Source organism: Adiantum capillus-veneris, chromosome 13 (genome assembly GCF_014529385.1).
Source record: "Adiantum capillus-veneris isolate H3 chromosome 13, ASM1452938v2, whole genome shotgun sequence".
NCBI lineage: Eukaryota > Viridiplantae > Streptophyta > Polypodiopsida > Polypodiales > Pteridaceae > Adiantum > Adiantum capillus-veneris.
Window position 1 is genome coordinate 77,438,248 of NC_140943.1, and position 13,559 is coordinate 77,451,806.

General features: G+C 43.0%; 1 protein-coding gene across 5 annotated transcripts; it reads right to left on the bottom strand.

The window, feature by feature from the left end:
- Positions 1-926: 926 nt before the first annotated feature.
- On the bottom strand, positions 927-8,210 carry LOC147444297 (uncharacterized). Of its 5 annotated transcripts, XR_015190037.1 has the most exons (3): positions 7,069-8,183; positions 6,378-6,481; positions 5,805-6,270 (listed from the first exon to the last, which is right to left on the bottom strand). XR_015190037.1 is itself a non-coding variant. In XM_086526968.1 (2 exons), the coding sequence occupies exons 1-2, from the start codon at positions 7,904-7,906 to the stop codon at positions 1,002-1,004; spliced, it is 900 nt and encodes a 299-aa protein (XP_086383094.1). In that variant the 5' UTR covers positions 7,907-8,184; the 3' UTR covers positions 927-1,001. The 5 variants fall into 5 exon arrangements, 4 of the variants coding, with proteins under 4 accessions (XP_086383094.1, XP_086383095.1, XP_086383093.1 ...); XM_086526968.1 differs by lacking the exons at positions 5,805-6,270; positions 6,378-6,481 and adding an exon at positions 927-1,063 and having other exon boundaries at positions 7,069-8,184; XM_086526969.1 differs by having other exon boundaries at positions 5,805-6,481.
- Positions 8,211-13,559: the final 5,349 nt, after the last annotated feature.

Below are 13,559 nucleotides of genomic sequence, written 5' to 3' on the forward strand. Positions count from 1 at the left end.
CGAAATCCGACAATCCTCAACATTTCTAAAAAGCCCATTATGAACAGATGCAGAATATGCCTAAGGTAGAACAACCTTCCCTATGCTAAAACATTTAATGTTAAATTTATGATGTCAAAAGAAAGCATACAGTGCAAAAATCCAATAAAGCCAATAACAAAGTAAGCTAGGGTAGAGAGAAACTTGAGTCACCTGCGTGGTGAGCTCCATAGCTCTTTTTTGTGAAGCAGGTAGTAAGACTTCTCAAAAAAACACACCAGAAGTACACTGGCTAAGTGAGGGGCAGAGATGCGCCCTCACCTGTTTATATAGCAAGAGGAGGATGGTCTGCACGTCCTTTGTGTTGGGATCATGAGTGAGTCAGGCCACACTCCCTTGTGAGTGTGTGGTTGCACAAAACGGCACGCAGATACCCATGAATGGGGTGATCCAAAGCCAGGGAGGAGAGGCCTTCACGGCGTAATGAGGGAAGAGACCATTAATCACGCTCGGCTCTCCAGGGGGTTATGAATACTATATTTTACTCAAGGGCTAGGCCCCATGGTTATACCAATCAATGGCATATTTTGAGTGTTTATCACTAAAGTGACCCAGTAAGATCCGGGCTAGATCCAAGTGGTGGTGGGGGGGGGGAGAAAAATGGAAGGGTGTGTGGGGGTTTGTTTTATATAACCATAAGAGTATAACTGTGTGTGTGTGTGTGTGTGTGTGTGTGTGTGTGTGTGTGTGTGTGTGTGTGTGTGTGTGTGTGTGTGTGTGTGTGTGTGTGTGTGTGTGTGTGTGTGTGTGTGTGTGTGTGTGTGTGTGGCTGTATTAAATCTTACTTAATAAGACATAATTGAACTTTTACATTCAAAAGACAACTGGCCAAGGATCAATGAACTGATTTGTACGAAAATAACTCAGTATCAAAATTATCTAAGTACAAAGATTGTGAGAAAGAGATCCTCTTTCAATGTGGTTTGGTAGTAAAAAAACTTCCCCGTTTTTCAATGGATATTTCATAACAGAAGTGCTGCTTGCCAAAGAAAAGAAACCCTCCAAGATAAGATAGAGTCCTTACCTGCATCCATCCAAACAAGACAACAATTCAGTTAGCCTTGGATGTGTTTTACAGGTATTAATGGACTATATCAGTTGTTATCCATGTCCATCTTTACAGAATTTAATTACTTTAGACAAGCTAGGTTATAGAGATTTTAAAAAAAAAACAGTGAGGTCTACTTGTTTAAGCCATAGCTTGGTAGCTATGCTTGAGCTCATAGAAACAGCCATATACTTACTAGTCAATAAAGTTTTGTAAAAACTCCATTCTTATCACGTGAGACCACATTTCTCGAGTCATATCTCGGTATTTATGCCAAGTTTTGAGAGTACCAACCATATACTTACCTTCAATTTCCCAAGCTTTCTCCATAGCTAGGTAGCTATGCTTAAAAATAACAGTAGCAACTATTCTCTTTCCAAAAAGAGTATCAAAAAAACCTATTCAAGTGGAGCTTTTATGTTTATGAGAAAGAGGTCAAATTTTTCTGCAATGTTGAGAGTAATCCCCACATTCTTACCTTCAAAAAACTTCGAGTTTCTCATTAAGCCCTTAGTATTCCATTCAGTTCGACAGTATTCAGCTCTATTTTAGCCAAGATACTTTTAAGTGTAGCGTCTTTTTATCAGTTCCTTTCCACATGCTAAAAAAACCATATTCTTTCCTTCATAAAGAGCGGAATATCCAAAGATTGGTAGTTCCCCTAAAAAAACCCCAGGGTTATGCCAAGCAAGAGGTCATCCTTCCTCACATTGTGAATCCATACACAGTACCCCATGTTTTGAATGATACAAAGCTAAGATTAGCTTTTTTAAAAAAACCAGTTTTAACGTCAAAAGATTAGTTAAGCCACAAGTTTGAGATAACTCGCAACAGCTTGAGAAAAAAGCCAGAAAAAAACCAGTTTTTTTTAAAAAACAGCGACATAACCAGTCCATCATGCTAGTTTTTTTTCCAGAGCCAAGTGACCATTAGGTTCACACTCAAATGCTGCTTCTATTCATATATTTGGAAAGAACCAATTTTTCCGTCAGTTGAAACAGATGTTTAAGAACGTCCATGAAGCCAAGCCAACCAATATACTCCCAACCATATACACCTGTACATGCCAACATACTGCCCCATATCTACCTAATAATTTTATGCAGAGGTGAAGTCTTTCCATGGTTTTTTTAGAGCCATTTCATCATACTGTGGCAAGCCTCGACTTCTATGACAAGTTTTTCTCTTCAAAAAAAACCGAAAACAGAAAATACCTCCCTTCATTTCCTATGCATAAGTGATTCCAAGGTCATCAATAATGCCTAGGCCTATCAGAAAAAACAAGTAGATAGGAGCTTGGTGATAAAAAAATTTATATGCAGTAACGAAAAAATTGTCCAAGGTTCCGCAGCAGAACAACCACTATCCATCAAAGTATGCCTTAGTTAGTACATCCAGTCATTTCCCTTGATCTGTCCAAGAGATGCCAGCCCATCTAAATATGTCCCACCCTAATTGAGGGAAAAAGAGTAGGTAGCACTACCCATATGCTGCTACAATCTTTCTTTAGGGGAAAAAACGTTTTAGTCAGAGAGAAAAAAACCAAAGACACCTATTCTGCAGTCATTTAAACGATTGCCAAAGCCTTTGAGAGCTTTATGTAGTATTTAGCAACCATATGCTATGCTAGAACATCTCCAGAACCACAGTCGGTCAAGGGATAATAACCATTAAGCTTGATCAGGCCTCATGTTACAAAAAAAACAGCAGTCGGTTTCTGGCGAAAAAGAAGACAGTTTAGGAAGACTTATAATACATGTGGTGACTGAGTAGCAAGCTCCATTGCTTTTGGTATTTCAAGCGGAAATAACACAGAAAGGGTTTACCCAATATACACACTGAATCTCAAGCTAAGTGAGGGCTAAGGAGTGCCCTCACCTTTATAGGTTTGGTATGCACGCTTTCCTGAGTGTCTGAAGTGAAGAGAGTAGAGCCGCCCCATGCTGTGAGAGCGCCTCGTCCGTCAGATGCCATTACTGCCAGGGGAGAAAGCTCACCTTTACACGGTCCGAGGATGGAAGGAGCCGCCTTCCTTCTGTTATGATAGTTTTGAAGATTTTTTTACGAGCTCCTTGCCCAATACCCAAGTCGGTGGCACAATGCTAGTAATGTAGGCCCTACTTTGCCAATAGGGGGGGAGAGGGGGGGGGGGAGATATATAAGACTCCATAATGTTCACCCATAGTGTGTGTGTGTGTGTGTGTGTGTGTGTGTGTGTGTGTGTGTGTGTGTGTGTGTGTGTGTGTGTGTGTGTGTGTGTGTGTGTGTGTGTGTGTGTGGTGAAAGGCAAGAAGCGAAAGAAGCAAGCAGTTAGGGTATAGCTAGAGCAGAACATCAAACGGGGCTAGCACCCAGCTAATCAAGAATGCATTCCAGTGTTGCAGAGGGGAAAGAAGTAAGGGCTACAAAGGCAATGCAAGAGAAGCACAAGAGCAAGGAACGGGAGGGGTAGGTACAATTGGGGGGTTTAGGGTGTGAACAAGGTTCAGAGTAGATAGGATAGAGGTGGAGGTTGCAGGGGCACATGAGAAGCACAAGAGAAAGGGGACAATTGGGGGGTTTATGGTGTGAACAAGATTCAGAGCGAGGCGGAGAAGTGCACGAGCAGCAAAAAGGAAGAGCAAGTAGGGTCAAGATGAGTTAGGGTTGTCCGATAGTGGAGGGAGCTAAAAGATTCAGAGCAGAGAAGACAGAGGCAGAGGTTGTAGAGGCAAAGTAGGAGAAGTGCACGAGTAGCAAAGAGGAAGAGCATGTAGGATCAAGATGAGTTAGGGCTACTGAGGAGGGTCTAATAGTGGAGGGGGCTACAGACACATACCTTTGTAAAGGAACCGGCTCCTTCTTCTTGGCGGGATAGAAGGTCATCAATTTCAACCCCTCTACAACCAGCATGCCATGGTTGCTTTTTGCTCTTTTGCCTACATGAGCAACCAATGGTGGCGCTATAGATGGTGACGCTACAGTAATGCATGTGAACCCCCAACTATCATAATGAGCACAAGTCTAAATGGACTAAGGGGACAGGTACAATAGGGGGGTTTAGGGTGCGAACAAGGTTCAGAGCAGAGAGGACAGAGGTGGAGGTTCCAGCCTTGCAAGGACGTAGGAGAAGCACAAGAGCAGGGGGACGGGAGGGGCAGGTACAATTGGGAGGTTTAAGGTGTGAACAAGATTCAGATTAGAGAGGACAGAGGCGGAGGTTGCAGAGGCAAAGTAGGAGAATTGCACGAGCAACAAAAAGGAAGGGCAGGTAGGGTCTGGATGAGTTAGGGTTGTTGAGGAGGGTCCGACAATGGAGGGGGCTACAAATGCGGACCTTTGTAAAGGAATCGGTTCATTCTTCTTGACGGGATAGAAGGTCATCGTGCTCAACCCCTCTACAACCAACATGCCCACAATATTGCAAGGACGAGTATCTGTGTCCATTTCCAAAGGACATATCACATGCCTGCTTGGGTGTGATCCAACATAGAGCATGAAGCAAGGAGGAATTCTAGCCCCTCCCTCCACCACGTGTTGCAAGAAACTTCATCTAGCGATGTTCCTTGCAGCCCTAATGACACATGCAGAGAGAGAGAGAGAGAGAGAGAGAGAGAGAGAGAGAGAGAGAGAGAGAGAGAGAGAGGTCGCCGAAGACAACCGGCCATACTAGTAAGTATAATTGTCCAAGTGAAATTACTACTGCGTGAGGTTGTAGTCTGTAGATAAGCGCTCTCACTCTCGGTATGTAGATTGTGTCAATGAAGTCTAGTTGTAGTATCAACAATGATCTAATGATAAATGTAGGCAAGAAGTCATTGATGACAACCATGCACTCAATTTTGTCTCAACATGAAACACATGAGTTATAGAGCGTTGGAAAGTTATTTGTGCATTGGCAAGATCTAACGACTTCACAATAAAAAACACCCTTGGTGTTATGAAAAAAAAGTCTCTCTTTCATCCTCTGCATTATCATTGTTAAAAAATATATTTACTCTAATGACCTACCATTTCATTGAGTAAGTCATATTCGAAAAAGTAGGAAATTAATCTCTCTTTGTTGGAGTGTTCAAGGGCTTGTAATTTACACATACCTTCCATTTACCATTAGTCTTTGTGATTATTACCATAGGAGACACCCATTCCAAAAATTATGAAACTTGCATTAAATAGCTCTCACCTCATGCAATCTTGCAACTCACAATCTAAACTAGCATAATATGGCGGAAGGGCTAGCCCTTTACAGGTGTCAAAACCTACGACATGAAGGCTAAACTCCAGAACAGAGAGAAGCCCATGTGCACGTGATAAAGAGGGAGAGAGAGAGAGAGAGGCCGCCAAAGGTGGCTGGCCGTACTAGTGTCCTCTAAGATGTTGGCGAAAATTGGGAAGGGGTATAGCAAGAATCTGGCAAAAGCAGAAGGTATATTGACAATTTAATTAAAATTGGAAGGCAGCCAATGAAGGAGCTTCACATGCTTTGCACTACGCTTGTCTCAGGCCTCTCCCCTGCAGATATCAAAGTCCTTCATCCCTTCCTACCAAATCTCAAATGCACTTTCATTCATAACCTCTTCAATATACGAATCACGCACATCGCCTCTCTCTCTGAAGGATATGAAACTTGGAAGATTTTTTCAGCACCGAACAGCATGTAATCGCAGGCCAAACCTCATAGTTTGTCGAAGCAAATAATGAATGTAAAGCAGGGCTTGTAGACACAATACACAGACAATACTAGATAATGTGAATTCTATCCATAGCATCTTCAGGAATGTGGCTAGGAAGTTACATGGGGGGTGAAACAAAACTAAGGTCAACATCATCCCTATGGTGGCAAGTTCTGCACACCGCGAAATAATTAAAAAATTACTACAAAGACATCTAACAGATTATGACTAGGAGAGAAACTATCCACATTCTATGTTGTACGCAGGCGATGAAGCATCTTTTGCAGTGATTGGTTAATATGGTAATAAGAACTAAACATGGTTAATATGGTAATGGGAACTAAACATGCCTACTTTCATTGAGAGCATTTGGTGCACATATGAATGGATTAACATGGGTGCAATTCCCCTTTCCAAAAAAAAAAAACATGTGGGCCTTTACAGCTGCTTGTCAGCAGCAAAGTCTCGCATTGCATGCCACCGCTTGCGCCCAATGCCTCAGTCTGTCTTTCACATCTTTTGGGTCATCACCTGCATGCATGCACACAAGATTATATTTGCAACATTAAGATCACATCCTGAAACCTCAAACATTAAATGCAGAACATCACTGTCAGCATTCGACAAAGGATGACAACATTGTCATTCGTGCCCTCAATCATTAAATGCTGAGATCGCTGTCCACCCCATCATGCATAGCATCTGACGAAGGTTGACAACATCAGTCGTTTGTGCCCGAGCACTATATCAATAAAAGCATTTACAAAGAAACAACCGACATATATCAGTCTGCATACTGAGTTTTTGTCATAGCTTCAGAGATACAGAAACCTAGCATTCAGAAATTTGCCCGCCCACCCCCCCAAAACACAAAAAAGAAACCAATACGGCAGAAAGATTGCTTACTGAAAAACATCGTATTCTTATAAGCAAGTCACTTCTCCCCAAAAAGAAGGCTTTAATTCCTTGTTCCGACCAGACCGGATGCTAATAATTCTTGCCAACTAGCATTTCTCAGCATAGGAAACACGCTAAGAGTTTATATTGATACTTATCTTCTGATAACTTCAATCCATAATATTATGCAGACATGGCTGGCAGACCAAGCAGAGCACTTCAATACACATATGCACATCAAACGGCTGTGACAAACTGTCATTGACCTGAAGTATACATTTTACTTAAACTCCCCAGCTTCCTTTCATTTGCAGTATTCAATGGCAGGCTAATTTGACAGTAGATAATCAAACCTAACATGAGAAAGATACCTACTCATCCTACAAGCAGACAGCCAAAAAGAACCAATAGCTGAGGAAATGCCGACACTACCTGGGCTGGCCACCCTCCATGAAGCGGTAGGTGAGGGCAAGGAGCACTGAGTAGGCGATTGCCTCACAGGGGAGTTAAGTATCGGTGATTCTTGAAGGCTTTGAGCTACTGCACAGTAAACTTCAAGAGCAGGAAGCGTTTCACAAAGGTCCGGAATCGCGCTTTGATCAAATCGGAAGCCAAGGTCGATGCAGCCCTGAAGCTCCTCAAAATCATCATCTGTGAGGCTCCGCGTACCGGACCTTCTCGGCTCATGGCAGAGGCCTTGTACATTTGCTTCAGCTTGCTTTTCACAGTCCGAAGAGCTTTGCCCGAGAAATGTTCTCTCTTTGGAGCTGGCCAATTCTTCACTCAGCATAAGCCCCCTCTTCCTCTCCCATGCTTCTGCAAGTAAGCTCTCTCTCACTGATCGAGAGCTCTTCTTCCCCCTTAGGGTCCGTTGCAGGGTCGGTTTGGCATCAGGCGATGCAGCTCCAAAGCGACGGGTGGAGCTCCGTTCATCGTAGGAAGAGAAAAGGGCACATTCCGGGCGGGAATCGGAATGGGGCCGCATTTGGTGGACATGGCCGGAGATGCGCAGAGCATTGAGATCATCTTCATGGTGATGATGCTGCACAGGTTTATGGAATGAGCTTGGCCTAGCTGGTCTTCTGGAATAATAGGCAAAGGGGCCTTGATGCCACTCATCGTCGTTGAGGTCTTCGCCCTCTGCAAACAAGCATTCTTCTTCATTGAAAGATTCTGTGTCATCGCCATCCTCTGAGCTTCGTCTTGTGGCCTCCTCTGCACGGCCAGCTTTACTCATGGAAGGAGAGGAGAAGGCAAAGTTGGTCACCATGACTCACAAGCTTACAAATGGGCTGCTGAGAAGCAATGAAGAGGAGTCCATAGCCGGCATTCTGAATTTGAAGTGAAGAAGAATTAGAGCAATTACCGCCAAGTGCAGAGAGAGAGAGAGAGAGAGAGAGAGAGAAACGGAAAGATCACCCAATGAATTTGAAGATGTGGGCGATTATCATGCACTCTGCACGTACAGGACAGAGCTTCCAAAATAGCAAAGCAAGAGGGGCTTGCCGGAGCACCCACTTCCCGAGTCCCCTCCTTCTTCTTCGACCCAAAATATACATCCCCAATGCGTTGGGGGGTGTCCAAAATCCTCCCCTTGAGAGTCCTTGGGTTCACACGTTCCGACCCTTCTCTTTCTAATTTCTTTTTGGCCGGCCCATAGGGCAAAGGCTATAGCTATGTATACTCTTTTTGCTAGGCTAGCAAAATATAGTGCCTTGTTTTTTAGCAATTTTTTGTCCTTTTATTTGCATAAAAATAGTGTTGCCAATCTTCTGATATCGAGATCATCAAAGTCCAAGGTCGGGGCCCAGGTAATCTCAGTCGTGCATTTACTACACTTTCCTGGATAGAATTCAGAGGGTGTTCGTTGGATGCACGCCATCTCAACATATGGAATGTCAGGGGACACCATCATCCTGCGCATCAATGATTGCTTGGCGAGTCATCATTCGAAATCAACATCCATCATATCCAATGAAAGCATGCCAACTCAACACTGGGAATTCAAATCACGAGCATGTGTCATCTAGGCACCACTGTTGCATAGTCCCCTCGTGTCTGTGGCATGCCTTTGATTGCCAAGAATGGTCTCTTAGTGACCATTCTCCTAATCGATGCTCCCGGCCTCCGGCTGATTACGGGGAATGGTCGCTAAGCAACCATTCCCTAGGGCATCATTTCTACACACTCTTCTCTTGCAAAAAAATCAAAGTCTTCAAGTGCTTGAAAAAAAACCCTATGTTTTGTGTAATCCCACCTACAAATTCGTAAATTTACCTCTAAATTTTAAATTTGATTGTGAGAAGACCTACAAAATTTAGGGAGATTTAGTGTACCTACAAATATAGTCAATTTACCTCTATAATTTTCCATGTGTAGGTTTTCTAAGTTTTTAGACGAGATTTTATTTCAAGCAATGAAGTCTACTCACAAAAATTTGGAAAATGACATATTGGTGGCTATAGAGGGTGAAGGTGCCGCGGGAAGCGTGTGCGAGTGCAAGTACGAGAGCAGAGAGAGAGAGAGAGACCTGCTTTGGGTGGAGCGCACAGCAACGTTATCCTGTTGTAGCTCCTTATTCTATTGTATTAAAGAATAAGTGTATGTAATGGTTAAGTTAGTAGATGGGTTAGTAGTAAGTGGGATGTCTGACCGGTTGGCCTGAATCCCAACAAACTCCCACTTGAAGGCCAACGCAACCCGAGTGACTTGGTATGTACAACCGTGAAGCAATCTAGTGGCTTCAACCTATACCCATCAACTTAGTGCAATGTGTAAACCGCTCCAAAGCTAAGCCTTTCGTCAAAGCATCTGCTTGGTTGTCGTCAGTGTGTACCTTGACCAAATCAATGAGCTATTTGGCCAAGAAATCTCTCGCGAGATGATACCTGACTTCAATGTGTTTCGAATTGGAGTGAAACGTGGGATTCCTTGCCAATGCAAGAGCACTCTGACTATCACAATATATCACTGGAGTCTCATCAATGCCAAGATTTCTGACTAAGCGAGATAACCATATAGCCTCTTTACTTGCATCCGACAATGCAACGTACTCTGCTTCCGTAGTGGAAGATGACATACAATCTTGAAGACATGACCTCCAAGATATTGTTGCTCCAGCAAATATGAAGACATAGCCAGATGTCGATCTCCTATTGTCGACACAACCCGCATAGTCCTCATCCGCATAACCCACGATAGATGCATCACTTTTCTCGAAGCGTAAACACATGTCGATCGTACCTTTGAGGTACCTAAGAATGTGCTTCTCTGCTTCCCAATGCTTGCTGCTAGGATTTTCCATATACTGCCTCACCACTCCCACTGCAAAAGCAATGTTTGGTCTTGTGGCCACCATAGCATACATGAGACTGCCCACTGTCGAAGAATATGGTACCTTAGCCATTTCAGCTCGCTCAACATCAGATTTTTGGGTGCATCTTCCTTGCTGAGTTTCAAGATTGCCTGCATTGGGGTACTCAATGCTTTCCCCCCTTGCATATTGAAATGCTGCAAAACTTTCTCAATGTATGTTTCGTGAGATAACTCAAGAATACGACGTTTGCGATCTCTTTTGATTCACATGCCAAGAAAGTGTGTAGCATCCCCCAAATCTTTCATTGCAAAATTATTGCTAAGTGTTTTCTTCAAGTTGGCAATTTCCGCAATGGATTTCCCAGCTATAAGCATGTCATCAACGTACAAAACTAGAATGATCATCGAGCCATCATCTAGCTTTCTTGTGTACAAGCAGTGATCCTCTTCGCTCCTTTTATATCCTTGAGACCTCATACATGTATCAAAATTTATGATACCACTGCAGTGAACCCTGCTTTAAGCCATAAAGTGCCTTTTTGAGCGTACATACTAGCTCCTCGTGAGATGTGTTCTCCTGAACAAACCCTTCAAGCTGCTGCATGTAAACATCCTCATCAAGATTCCCATGAAGAAATGTTGTCTTCACATCCATTTGGACAAGTTCCATGTCCTCAATCGCTACAAGACCAAGTACGGTTCTAAGCGTTGTCATCTTAACCACAGGCAAGAAGATTTCATCAAAATCGGCTCCCTTTTGCTGTTTGAACCCTTTGGCTACAAGTCTAGCCTTGTACTTTGGATTTGGATCACCTGAGGTAAATTTATTCTTGTAAACCCATTTGCAAGGTAAAGCTTTCGCATCATTTGGCAGTTCTACCAAGTCCCAAGTGTCATTAGCCAGAATCTAGTTATACTCATATATCCATAGCCTGCTCTCACTTCACTACATCATCCGTCATCATGGCTTCTTGGTAGCAGCTTGGCTCACCGCAATCGGTCAACATGATGTAATCAAGGCCTGGCTCGAAACGCGCAGGTGGACGAGAGACTCTAGTAGATCGTCTCACTCCTTGACCATTGCTATCCGCTCCCTCTGGAGCATTGCTAGTGGAAGGTACAACACTAGCCCTGAGTTGATTTCACTCTCTCTAAGGCAACATCCTCAAAAGTGACTCTCCGAACCTCTATTTCCTTGATAGGTTGTTTATGCATCTTTGACTCATTGAAGATCACATCTAAACTACGGATGACACGACAAGATTCCGGGTGCCAGAGACGATATCCTATCTCTCCATCTGCACCATATCCAATGAAAATACATTTGTGTGACTTTGGCTCTAACTTCTGTCAAAGTTGTTTAGGCACGTGAGCATAAGCTTCACAACCAAAAACATGTAGATGGTCATAGTGGAGCTTATGTTTAGACCATAACTCTTATGGAATCTCATAATTCAATGGCGTACTAGGCGAACGATTTATAATCTGCATTGCGGTCAAGACGGCTTCTGCCCAAAAGCCTTGTGTGAGATTTTCCCTAGAAAGCATGGCTGTGACTCTTTCTTGAATCATACGATTCATGCACTCAGCAACTCCATTCTGAGCTAGTGTGTATGGTGCAGTAAACTACCTTTTAATCCCCCTTTTAGCACAGAAATTGTCAAACTCCTTAGAGACATACTCTCCACCGTTGTCAGTCCGCAACCTCTTGAGTTTCTTGCCAGACTGATTCTCAATGAGTGCCAAAAATTTCTGGAACACAAGAAGAACTTGATCCTTATGTTTCAAAGGATATGCCCACACCTTTCGAGTAGAGTCATCTATGAATGCCACAAAATAGTTGCCCCCCCCTAGAAGTTTGGTTGACATAGGGCCACAAACATCACTACGTACTAAATCTAGAGGTTCAGCTCGCTTTTGACCCAATGGTAAGTGCACGGACCTAGTCTGTTTGCCATATATACAGTGCTCACAAACAGGAAAGTCAACATAAGACAAGACAGGTAAGTAGCCAAAACGAGTCAGAGTTCTCGTTCCTTTTTGGCTAATATGACCTAGCCGGCAATGCCACAACTCAGTAGATGGAAGCTCGGCTATAGATATGTAATCATGACCAACATCTGACACATGCATGGAATACAAGGTACCATGCTTCTGACCTCTGAGTACAACAAGATTACCTTTGCGTACTATCCACGAACCATTGCCAAATGTGGTGTTGTAGCCCAAATCATCAAGCTCTTAGTCAACTTGGGCACATGTCTGACATTACATAAAGTAAAGTGTGTGCCATTACTTAGATGCAATTTGATGTTTCCGACACCCTCAATGTCTAGTTCATAAGTATCACCAAGTATCACTTTGCCACAAGAGTGAGAATAAGTAGAGAACCACTCTCTATGTGGTGTCACATGGAAACTCGCACCAGAATCTACTATCCAATTCTATGCATACTGTGCATCTTCTGTAACAAGAGCCTCGACATGTAGATCTGTTGTGAAGATCAATACGTCAGAGGTAAGTGTCATAACAACCGCTAAAAGAGTCTCTACAATAGGAGCATTTGAAGACTCTAGCACATTGATCTCCTCTAACTTTACTTTGCCCTTGTTTGAATCATCAGATTTAGAAGTTTCACCGGATTGTTTATCCTTCTTGCTTTGCTGCCATTTTCTGCAATCCTTCTTCACATGCCCTTTTTTATGGCAGTGATAGCACTCAACATTACGCATAGAAACCCGAGACTTACTGCGTGAGCCTCCACGTTCCTTGCTTTTGGCACGACGTGCGACCCCTCTGTCTATCACTAGCAACATACGCATCACCATCCTTCTTGCCTTCGAGAGATTTCCCACGAATCTCCTCGGTAAACAGACTCCCAAAGATGTCATTGTACACTAGACTGGTACCAAGTGTTGAGTTGTTAATCGCAGTACATAACGTATCCCAAGACGAGGGTAAACTGCATAGCAAGAATATACATTTGATTTCCTCATTGAAGACCAAACCTTGAATGGTCAACTGAGTGAAAATGATATTGAACTCATCAATGTAAGCAAAAATAGTGCCCTCTTTCTTCATACGAAGGTCAAACAGCTTCTTCATCAAGAAAACCTTATTAGTGGCACTTTTGTTCTCAAAAGTGGAACACAACTTATCCCATACATCTCTAGTAGTCCTTTCTCCAACTATAGTAAAGTACATAGATTCGGCCAAATGCAAACGGAGGGTAGATTTGGCCTTAGCATCAAGTTTCTCCCACTCAACATCTGTATACTTGCCCTTTGGGTGCTCCATGATAGGATCCAGCTGTCCTTTTTGTATAAGAACATCTTGAATCTACTCTTTCCAAATAGCAAAATTTGTCCCATCAAATTTCCGGATATTGTAAGTATCCTTTTCACCACTAGATGACATGGCTGCAAGCTAAAGATAATATGGCGATAAACACTGGTAATTTTTAGAAAAATTCAACAGAGTTTCCCCAGAAAAACTGATAGAATCTCAATCCAAAACTTTACAAAAGATCAGTAACGCATCAAAAGTAATGCTCTCCGAGCATAAGACAGGTGCATCAACCACTAACTGTCACTAACTGTGCATAAAAA

What these genes read in the sequence shown, in the direction of transcription:
- LOC147444297 (XM_086526966.1), bottom strand. Translation starts at nt 7,906, where the DNA reads ATGGTGACCAACTTTGCCTTCTCCTCTCCTTCCATGAGTAAAGCTGGC.